The following is a 16,747-nucleotide window of genomic DNA, read 5'->3' on the forward strand; positions in this document are numbered from 1 at the left end:
TCCACATACGAGATGCATTATATAATAGTTCTACATGTGAGTTAACACTCAATTTATTGATGTATTACATATTAATCTTTTTTGATGAATTACATATTTTAGGGGCAGCAATTGACTGCATTTCGAGTTAGTTGACTTCAAATATTAAAAAGAACTTGAAACGCAATAACTTCATAGCTAGTTGTAGTAGTGGGCGTTTGGACATGTGAATCGTAAAATTCCAAAAATAAAAAAGTGATTTTTTATTTCAAGTGATAATGATATTTGAAAATTAGAGTTGTGTTTGGTGAATGAAAATTTTGAAAAATAGCCTTTTTAGAGTTTTTCACATTTTTGAAAAATTCCAAAATTTATCTTAATGCGATAATTGAAAAATTTATAGCCAAACATTGATTTGGACATGATTTTACTATTGCTACTTCTTATAGGCCGTATTAATGTCTCTGTTATTTTTTTAATAATAATTTCATTACTTGAATACTTTATTTGGAAGATTGTGGCAATAACGAGGAACTTTTTAGGCAATTTAGCATGAGTACTTCATTTGTATATTTATTTTTTGTAAAAAGTAGAAACATCTCAATTTATACATTCAGAACCGAAAATCAATAATATCCAAACCGATTAATCCGAAATCAAACATAAAAAATTCGATCCAATCTGATCTTATTTGGATTGGATTTGGATTGTCATTTCTTCAATCCTAAAATCCAAATCAAAATTCTCATATCCAATCTGAACTGCCTGAACACCCAACCCTAATTTTATCCGCTAACGTGATCGTGCTATTATCTTATTTTAACTTGATCATACGATGCGAAGGCGGAATTAGGATCTGAAGTTACTAGGTTTGAATTTTAGTCCTTTTAAATTAATGTGTTATAAATTAAAAATTTATGTATATTCAATAAAATTCTTAAGACAAATATAATATTTAGATCAAAATTATTGAATTTGCGGAAGTAACATGTACCTTGACTCCACCCTGGGATCACGTTTGATGTAAAACAGGTGTATTGCTAGTCTTACCATTGCCCAATTGTAAATTCAGTATGAACTATCATGTTAATTAAAATATTAGTTTTATTATAAATATATTTATTGGTAGCAAAACAAGAACAACTCACGTTGTAGATAAAAATGGAAAATGAAACAAAATATTTTTTTTGTTTCAACTGCAAGAAGGAAAATGAATGGAAATGAGAGATTCTTTCAGCTAGTGAATTGACTAGACTAACCCTACCACTTGCGGTCTAAGCATCAATTATTCCCCTTGTCGAGATTTGTTTAATAAACCCACACCGCCCCTTTAAAGAGCCGTCATAACACAAAAGGTTAACTATGTCATTACACAACTAAACCCACCTACACGTGTGGATCAAATTACTAAAATCTCCCAACTTAGAGGATCATGCCACGTGTCCTGACGTTTCCTCTATCAGGCCATCCAAGGGCCACGATCATCCCTCACAACAAACACAAAGCCAAGCGAAGCCAAAACAACACGAAAGAGAAGCAGCGAACAGCGCCACATCCAATAAACAGAAGCGCGCGGATCGATGACGTGGCAAAAGATTTTTCGAAATCCCGCCCAAACCAGCCCCCGGACTTCAAATTCATTCTATGATTCGATTTTGACACTGTGCAAAATTCTTTTGCAGTCCCTCACTTGGAACCTTCTTATCTCTCGCCCCTTCGCTCAGCCAATTCACTCGCAACGCACCAAAGGAATATACATCTCTTTGTTTTTCTCTCTCTAGAGGTAACGTAGCCCTAACGCCGCTGACTCGGCCGAGTTTTCACCTTTTTCACCGGTTCAGTACCGATTCTGATCGGTTTTTGCTATTTCGTTGCAGGTTTCGTCATGAAAGGAGGTAAATCTAAGGCTGGAGCTGATTCCAAGTGAGTTTTCTTCTCTTTTCGTATTATTGTTTCAGATCTAGGTCTCTAGGTGCTTCTATGTTTGATTAATTTTGATTATAATTTGTTTTTTTGGATGAACTGTTACAGGCTTGGAGTAAGGAAGAAGGCTACGGAGACGAAGAAAGCGAAGAAAGCCGCGAAGGATCCAAACAAGCCTAAGAGGCCTCCAAGTGCCTTCTTCGTTTTCATGTACGCTTCTAATCGCTGTTTTTTTTTGTCTGTTTAAAACAGCTGTATTTAATTGTGTTCCTTCTGTTTTTTGATGAATAAAGGGAGGAGTTCAGGAAGACGTACAAGGAAAAGCACCCAAACAACAAATCTGTTGCCGCTGTGAGTAATTTTCCATTAAACAAATCCTTATTTTACGCAGTAGCCATCGGTTTTTCTTAATTAATGTTTCACTCGCTATCATTATAGGTTGGTAAAGCTGGAGGAGACGCGTGGAAAAAATTGTCAGATGCTGTGAGTAAAATTTCTGTTCAAGTTGGTTATGATTTCATGTATTTCAGTAACTGAGTTGTGTACTGAACTGTGGCTGTGCTTGTTAATGTGATTTAGGAGAAGGCACCTTACCAGGCAAAGGCTGATAAAAGAAAGGCTGAATACCAAAAGAACATGGATGCCTATAACAGAAAACAGGTATTGATTTTATGCTTACTGACGTAACTAATTTGTATGTGTGTGTGTGTTTAAGCTGTGCCTTTTGGTTCTAAAAGTTCCATCTATATTTCTTGCCACAGGCTGGTGAGGCTGAGGATGAGGAATCAGACAAGTCCAAGTCTGAGGTTCATGACGACGACGAGGACGATGATGGAAGCGAAGAGGTTTGAATTTGCATTTATAATCTAATTTACTTTAATTAAATGATTTTCGTGAATTGTGTAAGAGTTATTGATGGCTTCTGTTCATATTTGTTTTATAGGAGGAGGATGATGATTAAAAAGTGAATAGCTTTTGAATTGCAGAAAATTATGGCAAAGTTGATGTAGGAATCCCTTTCAGCCCTTTCCTTGATAAATAGATGCCCTCTTTTTAATGTTTCCTTTCTTTTTGTTTTTGGGGGTTTAGTTGGGACGGGATAAGGGAAATTTAGATGAGCTGACTTGATAGCTCGAATGGCTTATGTATTTTATTTTGGTGGTGTTTAATGAAAAATTCAGCTACGGATTTCCCTTTGTTGGTAGTATTTTACACATTTCATCTAATCCGTTTCGTGATATTGCAATGGTTTGTTACCAAATATCTTTTGTTGTTTGCGTTTGTTATTGTATTTCTTTATGGTGTTGGGGCCCGATCTCATTCTTCATGATATAACAAGTGTGCCAAAATATCTCTTACATTTGGTCTTTAGAAAAAAGTGTTTTATCCTTCTGGTTCTCTTTGTTGGTTTAGGCTCTGTGGTGTTCAATTTTGTCTAGCCTTTTTGGTGAAGTGTGACTACTATTGTCTACTTGTCTGAAATTTGATAATAGTACAATTTTAGTTTGTTTATTTTTTTTTCTAGAGTCTCCCGTGCTGTCCATATTTTTGTAAAATGGGTAAATGACTAATTGCTTCGGACTAATAGGTTGTAGAGTATTATTTTGTACTCTAGTCATGATCTTTATGGGGTGAAGTTAACAGATAATGAGCTAACGTGGATCAGATATTATTTAGTATGAGTTGTCATTATAGCCACCCCACTGGTAACCAGCATAACTGGTTTATCACTTGAGATATTCCATTTCTTGAGGAGTGGTTCAAGGGTCTATTATTGCTTGTATAGTCGCTTTGGACGATTTCGGTAGTTTCTTCTTGAGTCAACCAATTACTCATATTTGTCTTTTGTCCAATATGGCAGTGTGTAACATGTTTAAGATGCTAGCTAATTTGACTTATATCTTTTGTTTTTAACATTATAATTATCTCTTTTCATGTATAAACTTGGAAAAATAAATAACTAGAAGCCCCCGGGACTTACTGCTATTTTCAAAGCAGTCATGGAGTAGATAATGATTTAAAACGTCGTCAGGGACCAAACAAATGACAATTTAACATGAAACTAGGATACAATTTTGTACAAATGCATAGATCTTCGGTAATATGAATATCAGATTGTATTGAGCTGCAAATCTGAATACAACAATAATTTTTAAGTTCACATCAAATGAACTTTCTACTGAGGCATCTATATAACTTCAAACAAGGAAACACTGTTCACCCTCCTACACCATTGTCTTTAAAGAATCATATCAAACATTGTGTATACGCATGAACAAACCCAGGGTTTGTGATAACTATTTACATATTAAGTAGAAGTAAGAAAACAAGAAAATCTCAAACTTCCAATCTAATAAAAGGAAAATAGATAATATCTGGCAAAATACTCAAAATTGTAATCTAATATACAGTTCCAGCAACACATTTTTAGGTGTTGAGCGAACCAATCATGAATTTGCTTTGTCATTTCCAGCATATCGCAACACCTCTTTAGCCATGGAAGAAAAGGATTTAGCTGTGTCCTGCATCTCAGCACTTCTTATGTTGATGCCCTGCCCATACGATTTACAAAATTTCAGTGCCTTTTTGTTTTGCTTTTCTGTCTTTGGATGGAGGTACTATCAATAAGTAGATAAGCCTAAGTAATCAGACATATCAGTCTTTTTAATTTATAAGTAAAGTATCCTTTCTCCGCTGGGCAGAATCATCCAGGGTAAATATAGTTTTGAAAAAATGTCCACTATGAGAGCCACCATATAGTACCTGCAACTTCTTCAGATTTTCGCTGAGCTTTGACTTTGCTGCCTCTGCAGCACTGGGTTCCTGCAATCATAATAGGATTTTTTTTGCATATTGACATCTCAGTCAAATAACAAAAAGATGATATAGAAAATGGAGGGTAAAGATTAATCCCCCACAGTTAGGAAGTAAAAGAGGACGCCAAGTGAAAAAATCCATTCACTTCCAACAAGTATATCTTTTCGACTTCTCAAAATTAGACAAAACAGTTTTAATGCCCTCCCTAGTCCCTTCCCTGTCCCTTGAGCGAAATAGGCTGAATGCAGGAAAGGATACTTACACCAGAAGAAGTGTATCCATATCTTCTCTTAATTTGATCAACACTATCTGCCTTGTCATCTTGTGGTGCATCATTTGTCGGGGGCTTATCACTTTTGACCTTCATGTGCATAAATTTCCCTGAGAAAAGAACAATCATTTTGAGAAGAATTTTTTTAAAATGGTATAGAACTACTGGTCATTCAGCACCATTATTAGCTAAGTAAAAAGAGCTAGCTAAAAGACTCATGGAAAACCTAATAACTAATGAATGGAGACTTGTGAGACAGCATTAACATTACTCAGTCCAAAGTTGAAAGTGTTAATGACACTTCTATATTATTTACGTATAGACAAAAATACGTTGTGTGCAGGCTATGGCAACATGTTAATAACTATCATTTTTTCCAATCTAACTTACCTTTCAGAGCCTGAAATGTATTTGTAATGTTCTGCTTGTTTAGTGCTGCTACCATTGGATTTCCCTTCTGTTTCTCTCCTGGATCTTCAATTTCAATGTCATCTTTAAAATAAAATATAAAGTTAGCAGCAGGTTGTTGTATATTTTTGAAAAGCACTTAAGATCTTCTCAAAGGGAAAACAATGAGCAACTCTTTAAAGTAATGCTTTCCAGACTTTCATCAACTAGAACTTTCAGGTTTTCATGAAGATATAAAGTTCAGCAAGTTAAATTGTTTGTTTACTGCTCCCACTTCCACTTTCTTCTGCGTCTGATTTTCAGTGCACTCTGAGAAGAGCACCATGCAGGCTCTTGCCCTTATCATGTCGTCGCAAGGTACTTCAGTTCAATGGAAGAAGTGAATGACAAAAAACTGACAACCGTTGTAAGAGACAAAAAGTACCTATATCCAAGTCAGCTGCCTTTTCATTCCTGCTTAACTTCTCTTCACTCTGTGTGTGTGATGGAAAGTTGGGAACTGAAAATATCACAGACATCTCTTCAATGATTATTCTTGCATTTTCAACTCCGGTGTCAGGCACATTGTTCGCCTTATTTCCCTTAGCATCTTTGAAGACAGATCCAAAAATTCCCTATAGTCGTGAAAGTAAAGGAAATTATTCAATAATGAACTAAAAGGTTTAGCTAAAATTTCAGAGTTTGGAGAACCCCTACCTTTTTCTTTTCTTTGTGCATGACGGGTGCAGAAATCTGCCCTGGTTCAACCACTAGATTTCTATCGTAAACTTGGGAAGCAAAGTTCAGGAACCTGCCATGGAGGAATATCATGCAGCAATACTATGAATTGCAGGAAATTCTATATTTCTTAGAAATAATTGAATTCCCACCGGGGAGTGGGAAGCGAAAGAGGTGGGGGGCGCAATTATGTTCGGCTATTTATGCTTAGGAGTACTCATATATGGAATAATAAGCAAGAAGAAAGCAGGGCTGTCAAATAAAAAGAAGGAATTTATTATCACCTGAAGGTATCATTTTGCAAGGAAACCGAGACGAAGAACATTTCTTGATCCCTATCAACCTAGTCATATCGAAAAATTTGGAGGTCAAGTCAGAATTAAAGGTATATAAACTAATTAGAAGTGGAAAAGGTCTAAAGTATCAGTGCTTTACCACTATGAGTTCACCATTTTTTGAAGCGCATATTGAATGGTCAGCAATGGAGTTTGCCTTTGGAGGTGAAAGTATGAGGCCTCTAACTGAAGTTTCCTTCAAAAGGGACAACTCTGGAAGAGATCTGAAGTTGTACAGACAAAAAACTCAGCAGGATATACATAATTTCCCCCTTGTTTCAGTGAAAACATAAAACTAAGGAACTGAGGGAGAGCAACAATTTAGATGCCACAAGCTTCTAGCAGGCACTCATCAGTTTATTTAAGTGCACCTTGTAGCTTACCCTACATGACTTCAGAAAAGGATAATAACAATGCAAACTGATAAGCTCTCCTTTAAGAGGCAAATCTACATTTTAAAAGCATTATATTCTTTACCCCAAGATGGATCTGATGGTTTAGAGATTTAGTATGCCATTGTATGATCTTGAACTAGAACCGAAAGTAAACATTTCTAAGCCAGTAAAAACCTTGTATGATCCCATGATAGAATTCAACGATAAAGGAGCAGTTCATGATAATACTATGGAGCACAACAATTCTCATTTATCTGGTCACATCAGTAGAAGAGACGTCACCTTATCTCAATTTTTCCGTTGGAGAAGAGAAGCATAAGGCCAGCCTCAGGCGTGTCAAATGTTGATGCCCAGCAACACACAGAGGAATGAAACTTCTTTTTGTAGTATACTTTCTTAATACCCTGAATATAATTGCACCCAAAGAGAATACACGCTGAGATGGATTGCATGCTCGTTTTATATATGCCCACAAGACAAATTGACACTCACCTGAACAATATGCAATAAGGAATAGACGTACACAGCTTTTTCAGAACAGAGCAATACTACTGGTTGCTTTGATGCACTATTATCCGAATTCCCCTTAATCATGTCTATACCATCTGAAATGCTTAATCCTCGACCCGACAGTTCTTGTCCATCTGCAGAAAAGTTAGAGAATAGGAAATACATGAATATTTGCTAATTTTAAACGTTCATGAGCAAGCTTTGCCAAGAATAGGAACAACAGATTCTATAAATTATGGTTAAGTACCCAAAATCTGCATAAATAAAGCTCTGGAGGGTTTCTTTGGATGGACCATGGAAGGGCTTAGTATGTTTCCTGTTTCTGTCTCAAGGGCCAACACTGATGAATCTTTTGTCGCTACCACTAAGATATTCTTGTCGAATCCATGCAAGCTGCACGTGTTGAACTGCATAGAGATGACACCAGCGCAGATTTCACTGGCAATATGTGTTTGATACAGTATGGTTTTGCTGTCGGAATCAATTAATACTACCTGCATACCACAAATTGTGGGACTTTAAACACTCAATCTTTTAATCTGAATGGTAGACTTGGAAAGCATCTACAGTATGTCGCACACTCCCTTTCTACAACGACAGGAAAACAGGTAACTGGGAGCTTTGTATTGAAGGCGCCAAACATATTTAATTAGGGTACTTGTCAGAACCTCAGAATGACTAGAGCCTTCAAAATGAAAGTTCAAATCAAACTGAAAAATGTAGTATCTAAACACACACACATATTCACACAAGCTGCTTTCAATTAAAAGCTTCAATGCTTATCCATACAAGAGAAACTCCATATCACACCGAATTAACAATAATAGTCAACCTAAAATTCTGAGATATACAACACATTCTGCACATAATCTTACAAACTTATCTAGAGTGGAATCATTCCCAAATGATTGGGACCAACATTTATGTTGGAAGGAGAGAGGTGCAGGATAAATTGCTAGAAAACCTATTGTATAGCTGGAAGAAAAATGGAAGCAGAAGCTTACATATCCTTGGTCAGAGCCAACAGCAAAATACTTAGAATCCTGGCTGCTTATAGAAAGTACAGCTCCATTAACCTTAACAAGCTTGACACTCTGGATTGGGTTGCTTCCTTTCTTTGAACCTACTGTGAATAGCATGAATAAGTCAACAGTTCATTCTTTCTGCTGATTCTGGATTCTTTTGCTCACATAAAATAAAGAAAAAAGGGTATGTTTACATTTAGGAGATCAATGCAGTTATGCTCACTTTTATATTAATTCACTTTTAATTTATCTGGTAATATGATGATATGGGATGGGCTTAAATGGAGAAGCGAGGATTCATATAGCCGAATCAACTTGTTTGAGATTGAGGTGTAGTTGTTGGTGATGTTGTAATGCAGTTATGACCCAATAAAATGAAAATTTACAGAAACGTTCACTGTAATTTTGAGAGTTACAAAATAAAGTATACACCTCAAATAATCAACAATGTATGGTAACATTCTCACATTTTTGCTGATATTCATGCTTCATACCTTGAAAAGACAGAAAACTGGTGTCTGGGGCAAAAAACTCAGTTTTGAACTTATAGATACGTACCTGCACACAAGTATACAGCTAAATAAGACCCTCAAAATGCAGAAAATACCTTAGATTTTGGTATATCCATAAAAGGTAGGCTTACAGTTCCGCTTTGATCACCAGAGATGAGGATATGTAAGTCAGAGGTAAGACACAACGCTGTTAATGGTACACCGCTTAAGGATAGGTTGTCCTCACTCTGCAGAGTTAAAGTTACAGTAAATTCGAATGGCAATAAACAGAAGAAGCTAAATGTTGACATGATTGACAGGCTCACATTATTGGATTGATAGTCCTCCTACTAACTGTTTGCATATACAACTGAAAAAAGTAAGGCTGCTGAGACAACTGAGGGATACATGTTACTATCCCCGAAAAAGACACTTTTGTGAACAATCAAATATAAGTAATGGTTCTGTTGCGACATGGTCTTTTGACAAGTTGTGGTTGACTAACAAGAAAGAGAAAATGCCTTTGGAAATTCCAAAATAGAAATTTCTTGCTATATTACCTGCTGAGTTAGTGAAACAATAGGAAGTGGATTTGGGCATGAGACATCCCAAAAGTTTATGGCTCCATTACTGTGTCCACTTATGAATACATTTTTGGCCTTGGAAAATTGAGTTGAATTTGGACCAGTTCCATCTTTTTGTGCCCTCTCAAATGGAAAAAGAGGCATACTATCTTTTATCAGGCTACTATAGTCCTGCAAAACCAGAAAAGGGTGTCAATATTAATAGCATTGAAAAAACAATTGTTTTAGTAAAATGTATCAGATGAAGAATAAGTACGCTCACCTGATCCATGGAAAACAACATGTAGGGATTGTTTACTACAAATTTTGCAATGGTGATGCTTGAATCAACAAGTGGGAGCTTCACCTTCACTTCCCTTGGAAGTGATGGTGGTGACCTAGACTGATACTGTAATAGGTACCTTTCAATCAAAGAATCATCATATGTGTAAATTTGGCCAGACTTTGATACCAAAAGTAACGAACTGTTGATGTTCTTTTTCGATGCAGGGAAGCTTGATATAATCTCCATGTCCAGACAAGACTCGGGAGGGTGAAGTCCCAACTTAATTGTGCGAGATTCAGTGTGCTCATTTAGTAGAACTACCTGCCAAGTGCCAAATGACAAATCATATGACTTTGAGTGAATGCAGGCCTATTGGATGAACATAGGAGAGTAATCCAAAACAAAAAAAAAACTACTTAATGCTGTTCTAATAAAAGATGAGATGAGTGTGCAACCATCACCATCGAATTAGCCTTATTTAGTGACTATTCTTGCAAATGAAGTGAGAGAAACCTAGACTAATGCATAATTAGATGGCAACAGATTGGAGAAAGAAAACGCGGTGACCAATTTGCAACAACAAATTAACCTAAAATGAAGTGGCAGCTATACACGAGGATTGGAGTCCGAACTCCGAATTCATCGAGGAAAGCGAGAGTGACAGAATAACATAAACACATACTACATAAAAGAAAGTAACCTGTAGCAAGTTTGCTGCTTGACAATCTGGGGAGCCCATAACATATAATCGACTTGCTTTTCCTTCTGCATAGGCCCATATTAATTTTGCTATAGGGATTTTGTCTAATTTATATCCAAGATTCAGTTTACAAATAGGGGCACTTTGAGTTCCACTAGGCACTTCCTCAAGTTCTTGATCTGTGCTTGAATTTGAAGTGGCTGGAATACTCCAGATGAATATCTCCCCGTTGCTGTATCCAACAACTAGTTTACTTCCATAAGGGCAGCACCAACATGCTGCGGTTGCTTTTTTTGTTTCGTTACCCATAGATTGCAAAGGACTCCCTCCAGTCATAAAGATTGCTTTGCTCTCTCGAATTGCCCATAGTATTATAACACCATCTTTGTAAACAATAGCCACCCTGCGTTAAAATCATAAACAATGATTTTTCATAAAGGTATAGTAACATAGTCCCCAACTCGTTTGAGACTGAGGCGTAGTAGGGGTAGTTGTCATTGTTGTGTAGTAACATAGTATTCGCCATATAATCATCAAAACCATAATAAACCTTGGTCTGTAAAAGCACATTCAGTTCAACGTGATACAGTATGAGGACAATTCAACAGACAAAGTTATCAGTAGTGCCTCATCTCATATATGGTAAGTACAACTTGAATAAGCTCAGAAACCCCTATGTTTCACAAAATGAACTTCAGATAAAGTTACTGAACCCACTTTGTGAACATTGATATATGCATGGTAACTTCTAGAATGTAGTGTTTCTAACAATGATAATAAGATTTTGGGTAATGCTAACTTTCTTCCCATCAGCAGTATTTCTGATACAGTAAGAGTTATGAAACCAAAGTCTCCAGCAAAGAAGAGATGTAACTATTAATAGGAAGCTTTACATCTTATATATTTTTTGAGGTGAAATTGATTGAAAGATTGATAAGTATGAATTTTATTGAATCAAAAGCAGCACTAAGCTTTTGCCAGAAAACATAAAGGATAGAGTCCCTTGATCTGGTGTTTATCAAACTGAGAAATATAGCATAAAAGTTACCTCTTACTTTCTGCAGCAGGTTGAGGCAGTATATGGGCTACAGCGTTGTCCCCTGCTACTTCATTTGATAGGCCTGAATGAGGATCATTTGTCAGGCCAACATGGGGTGGTATGTGATTGAGGACCTATGAATGGAATAGTGACTGAACCATCTGTTTAACAATTCTCTTATTATTCTTTTTTTTTTGGGGGTGGGGGAGGGGGAGGAACAACTTTCAAACCATCTATAAAATGTATTTCCATTGTTCCTTAATGTCAAATTTAATCACAGTAAATGTTTCTGACTACAAATACTTCGGTACACTAGAAGTCGCTAACATTTGAAACAAAAAGATCTAAATTTATATGCATACTTTCATCCACGAAACCCTGAACCAAGTTCCGAGCATTAGTGATCACAAATTTGAGAATCTCTCAAGCAACTTTACCTCATGAGTAAACTGCAGTTGAATTTTAACATCAACAAAATAGAAACAACGAATAAGCAACAACAACAACAAGCCCAGTGAAATCCCACAAGTTGGGTCTGAGGAGGGTAAAGTGTACGCAGACCTTACCCCTATCTAATGAAGGTAGAGAGGCTGTTTCCGAAAGACCCTCGGCTCAAAAGAATTGAAAATGAAGCAATAAACAGACAATAGCGACAACCAGGAAATTAGACATAGGCACAAATGGAGATACGTGCAACAACAAATATCTAAGAATACGACACTATAAAAATAGATTCAGTCTTGCTGAAAATAATGACACAATATGAAATAGCAAGGGGTTAGGCATAGCAAAATACAAGACTATTACTAATACTACTGGGATGCCTAGACGAAACTCTAGACTGCCTGTCAATCCACAACCCTAATCCTCGACCTCCACGCCCTCCTATCGAGGGTTATGTACTCGGTAAGCTGAAGTAGCGCCATGAAACAAAGAATAAGGAACATGTATAAAAAAGAGAATTGGTCTTACCATGGGACGCTGAAAAAGGAATGCAATATTCCATTTTCTCTATATTACAGGATGCTTTAACAACCTTCATAATTGAAACATGTCCTGATGAATCTCCAAGGTACCTGTGGACAGCACAACGAATCTCAGGCTCACATATTCTTGGCATACAAATCAGAGTATCATAGATGTACCGTCAAAGCACTTACAGGTAGGAAGTCTGCTGTATGATTGTAAAAGAGGTGATTTCCCGGTCGAAGTCATGAACATTACACAAATAACTCTGCTCTACATCCCAGACCTAATGATGACCAAGTAATCAAAATTATTAGTATCACGACACAGTTATTGCCACGCTCAAACAAGGATGTATAGCTGAGAAAGTTAACCTTTTAAAGCAACAGTAGAAAGAAAACTCCTGCTTAGAAAAATAAAGTGAGAAAAGACTTTGGTACTGATTATCGAGTATGCTAACTTGCCTCTATTCGGTTATTGGAGTTTATGTTAACGAGGAGGCCTTGGTTCTCCATAAACTGCAAGACCAAAATAATGAATTATCATAAACTTGCAAAAAAGCATTTTCATTAGAGCTCAATTTAACAAGATGCATGCTCATGGTATTACACGTATTTCCATGTCAATGAAGAAATTTCTTTGCAGGTTTCAGAATATACATACCTGCAAAAATTTGCTCGAAACTGTATCTGATGATACCAACAGAGCTTGTGTGCTATCTTTCCCAAATAATTTGATCCGTCCATCTCTACATATTAAACGCAAAATTGAAATTTTCAACACCTTGAGTCATGGGCCTAAAGGGATTGGTTTTTCTAGTGTCACTGAAATATGTATGATTTTCCCAACACTTACTCGGTAGCAAGAGCAACAATTTTTTGAATGGAGTCATAAGCTGATAGCACAGATCCTGATGGGATTCCATAATGATAAACACAGCGGGGATTTACGTGTTCGGGTTTCAGACCATCTGAATCTCCCCCAGGCTGCAACACAAGATGTAACAATATGTAAAACTACAATGCAATGCAACTATGTTTCTGTTAACGTGTTCCAAGTTCCTAACTTTAACTCGAGATTTCACATGATCATCTGTTTATTATAACTCATTAGTAAAGTAAAAGATCTTCATTTGATTCATTTCATTTTTATGGTAGTAGTTCATAAGAACCTTAATCAGCAAGTAGAAGATCTTCAGATTCTTTTTTCCCTTAATCAAACAGACCAAAAAAAACACCTAAAAAACGAACAACGTCGCTGCTTATTACACAGTGAAGAAAATCTCAGTGTGCTCCCTGCAAAAGTCATTGCCACCAATCATGACATTTTCTTTTTAGTGTATCTGTTAATGCAGCAAACTTTTTTGTTTTTTAGGATTTTTATATCTATGGAACCAGAACCGTGTAATAAGAAATAATCTCGTCAACTGTAACAGTTCGGTTCCTTATCATTGTTCTAACTTTTTTCCCTTTTCCGTACAAGAAACGCAAAAGTTTGCTCAATGACATGGCGTTAGCCGGATATTAGCCCCTAGATTTAAAATCGGAAACAAAATGCACATCTATTAATTTGCACGTTGATCCACGTGGACGAGACAACAACGCCTCTTATTTTATCCGAATTGTTTTTTACTTAAAATAAAACGTCTAAATCATCACACGAAATTAGAGCTACAGTAATATAAAGAAGGGAATAGCACCCCTAGAAGAAGTGTTGCCAGATGTTTAGGTTTCTTAGGTTCATGGACCTCGTAACGGAATCATGGGCCGAGGGCCCACGGCCCACTTCTCTTAAACACATTCATCTATGGAGGTCCATATTTGCCGATGCGTGTGGACTCTGGCGCTACATCAACATCCCCCATTCTTCACTCTTGTGCCTTTGCGTGCTAAAGAGTGCATGTGGCAAAAATATCTGATCTAAACAAGGAATTAATTTCCTTTTTCCTTTTTCTTTTATAATCTTTTTCTCCGACAGATATTATGTCCCCGACATGTGTCCTAAATTCATAGGTTTTTGTAAAATGTGAAAATAGGAGAGGTTGGTAAGTCTAACACTCCAACAAGTCTATTTCATGGGCCACAAAGAAGCAGAATAGCGTCACTCTTCGCCTTATTCAACGACCAGCAGTTGACTAGTTCATACTTACAAAAGATTACGTGCTTCTTTTTCCGTTATTATTGTTTTGCTCACTCCACTCTCCTACCTAAACCACAAAGACCACTTAATTCAGCTTCTTCTGTTAAAAGAAAAAAATTAATCCTACAGATAAAGAAAAAAAAATCTTGAAATCAACTAGTAGTAATTTTTGTAACAAAAATAGTACCCAAATTAAAAGCTTGCAACTTCTAGAAACCTTGTATTTAACCATATTTTGAGACCCAAATAGAAACTACTGATTCCAAAAACAACATAGAGATCCCATACTACTAAAGCAACGGAACATAAATGCGGTCCCATCATTACAAAAACAGTCTTTATTCACCTATTTAATCAGATTCCTAAAAATTTTGAAGTAAAAGATTCTTTCCTCAACTTTTATAGAAGTCACAGAGAGAATGGATATTGTTATTTAGAGACACTAATATTAAATCCAAAAGTTCCTAAACTAGCAGTGTTACAGTATCTCTCCAGAAGTTCCTATACTTTTGCTAAATGAAGACTACAATTAAGAGTGGTGCAAAAAGATGATATTCTTATCTTAACAGTAAAGACCAAAAGTAAAGCCTAGCATTATTGTCATGCTTCACAACTTTCGAGATCAATCAAGTCCAACTTCAAGAGCTTCTCAATAACAGTTTGAAATTCAAAAATCATCCTTCTCTTACTTTAACACACTAATAATAAAATCAACTGAGTATTGAAATTAGTGAAGAAACAGAAAACGAGAAGAAATTAGCACTATAATAAAACAATTTGGAAATGTAAAATCTCAGCAATGATCGACAGTGACAATATCCATGGATTTTCTCTGAGACTCTTCAAATTCGATTTCAAAAAACAGAATCGAAATAGAAAAAGAAGATCCAGAAGTGAAGTTAAAGAGGTAATAACAGAGATCACTCACCTTCTTAACAAAAGAAGCCTTCTCGACAAGCTTTTTTAACATACTCATAAATATATATATACTCACACACTTGTGCTGCTCGGAAAACACAGTGAATGTAAAGATCGAAGTTTTTTGAATTAATCGAAGAACAAAAATGGAGAAAGGAAGAAAAATGGGGGAGTATTTGGTGAGTGTTTAGTTAAGACTGAGGAAAAGAAATGCCAAAAACAAGAGAGAGAGAGAGAGAAGAGCAAAGGGGAGACGGCAGTTGATTTTTACCGTTTCGTTTTTGTGATTGGACAAGGATAGCCCGGTGTTTTATTTGTAATTTTTGTATCTTTCCTATTCAATTAGGGACACGTGGAGGCTGATGAGGTTTCCGAAGATTGCGAGAGAGAAACGGGTTGGACGGTGCCATCGGGTATCAACTGTCTGAAATACGACAAAACAATATCCATTTCAATATGTACATCCAATTTTCAAATAATCAGATTTATTTTATTTGTGTGATTAAGATGCTTTTTTCCTTTTCTCGACAATTTTTATCATAATTTTTTTGCTCTTGTATTTTTATTTTTTTTGATAAAAAAAATTCTTTTCTTGAGCTTAAAATTTATAATAAACAATTTTTCTACCTTATGCAAAGTAAGATTAAAGTCTACGTATACCATACCTTTCTCAGACTCCATCTATCACACTAGATGTGTTATTATTCTTGTAGTGTGATTAAGATATTTACATTAAAGAAAGATCATAAGAGTATTTCTTTTTTCTTTCCTTTTGGTGGTAAAGATGATCAGATGGTTTTGAGAAAATGGAAATTTGTGATATTTGGTCATGGATGTAAGAATGTACTAGAGGTTTTTGACCACTTAACTTAACACGTGTTACACTTTTGGTTTTGACTTCAAACAAGTTGGATAACAACACGTGGATCCCCAATTTTGTGCGTCTCTCTTTTTCTTGCTTTCTCTTTGACAGATAAAAATCAACCTCTTCGATATGGAAATTGAGTGTTTAGAAAAATCAAATGCGGCTAAATGAGAAGGCCACGTAACCGACGTAAGGCCCTTATATATATATATTATATTATGGATATTCATTTAGTACTCCATTGTAAATAAGCTTTCTCAAGAAGCTTATCCATATGGGACTCCGCCGTAAATATGGTTATCTATTTAGTACTCTATTGGAAATAAGCTTTCTGAAGAAACTTATCATTTCGGTACTCCGTTATGGATAAATATTATCCCCGGTAGAAGATTATCTATAT

The 16,747-nt window shown here is 36.0% G+C and overlaps 2 protein-coding genes across 3 annotated transcripts; one reads left to right on the forward strand and one right to left on the reverse strand.

The window, feature by feature from the left end:
- The first annotated feature begins 1,635 nt into the window (after nt 1-1,635).
- On the forward strand, nt 1,636-3,098 carry LOC107806624 (HMG1/2-like protein). The gene is made up of 8 exons (XM_016630815.2): nt 1,636-1,762; nt 1,857-1,902; nt 2,011-2,112; nt 2,196-2,253; nt 2,341-2,385; nt 2,482-2,562; nt 2,664-2,747; nt 2,846-3,098. Exons 2-8 carry the CDS (start codon nt 1,865-1,867, stop codon nt 2,861-2,863), a joined length of 426 nt encoding a protein of 141 aa, XP_016486301.1. The 5' UTR covers nt 1,636-1,762; nt 1,857-1,864; the 3' UTR covers nt 2,864-3,098.
- Nucleotides 3,099-4,067: 969 nt separating this feature from the next.
- Nucleotides 4,068-15,772, reverse strand: LOC107806623 (uncharacterized). 2 transcript variants are annotated; one of them, XM_016630814.2, is made up of 24 exons: nt 15,493-15,772; nt 13,281-13,411; nt 13,089-13,173; nt 12,890-12,943; nt 12,620-12,711; nt 12,432-12,535; nt 11,469-11,541; nt 10,421-10,823; nt 9,718-10,041; nt 9,432-9,626; nt 9,024-9,119; nt 8,875-8,938; nt 8,360-8,478; nt 7,603-7,849; nt 7,338-7,489; nt 7,128-7,249; nt 6,551-6,674; nt 6,400-6,458; nt 6,095-6,188; nt 5,823-6,012; nt 5,381-5,482; nt 4,982-5,100; nt 4,666-4,725; nt 4,068-4,454 (listed from the first exon to the last, which is right to left on the reverse strand). In XM_016630814.2, the coding sequence occupies exons 1-24, from the start codon at nt 15,538-15,540 to the stop codon at nt 4,350-4,352; spliced, it is 3,162 nt and encodes a 1,053-aa protein (XP_016486300.1). In that variant the 5' UTR covers nt 15,541-15,772; the 3' UTR covers nt 4,068-4,349. The 2 variants fall into 2 exon arrangements, with proteins under 2 accessions (XP_016486300.1, XP_016486299.1); XM_016630813.2 differs by having other exon boundaries at nt 8,360-8,481.
- Between the last annotated feature and the right edge of the window lie 975 nt (nt 15,773-16,747).

Source organism: Nicotiana tabacum, chromosome 3 (genome assembly GCF_000715075.1).
Source record: "Nicotiana tabacum cultivar K326 chromosome 3, ASM71507v2, whole genome shotgun sequence".
Taxonomy (NCBI): Eukaryota; Viridiplantae; Streptophyta; class Magnoliopsida; order Solanales; family Solanaceae; genus Nicotiana; species Nicotiana tabacum.

Coding starts and splice junctions, on each gene's coding strand:
- LOC107806624 (XM_016630815.2), top strand. CDS start 1,865: ATGAAAGGAGGTAAATCTAAGGCTGGAGCTGATTCCAA. Junction 1,903..2,010: donor AAGGCTGGAGCTGATTCCAA/GTGAGTTTTCTT, acceptor GAACTGTTACAG/GCTTGGAGTAAGGAAGAAGG. Junction 2,563..2,663: donor ATGCCTATAACAGAAAACAG/GTATTGATTTTA, acceptor TTCTTGCCACAG/GCTGGTGAGGCTGAGGATGA.
- LOC107806623 (XM_016630813.2), bottom strand. CDS start 15,540: ATGAGTATGTTAAAAAAGCTTGTCGAGAAGGCTTCTTTTGTTAAGAAG. Junction 10,042..10,420: donor AAGCAGCAAACTTGCTACAG/GTTACTTTCTTT, acceptor GGCACTTGGCAG/GTAGTTCTACTAAATGAGCA. Junction 7,850..8,359: donor TTGGCTCTGACCAAGGATAT/GTAAGCTTCTGC, acceptor TGTGGTATGCAG/GTAGTATTAATTGATTCCGA.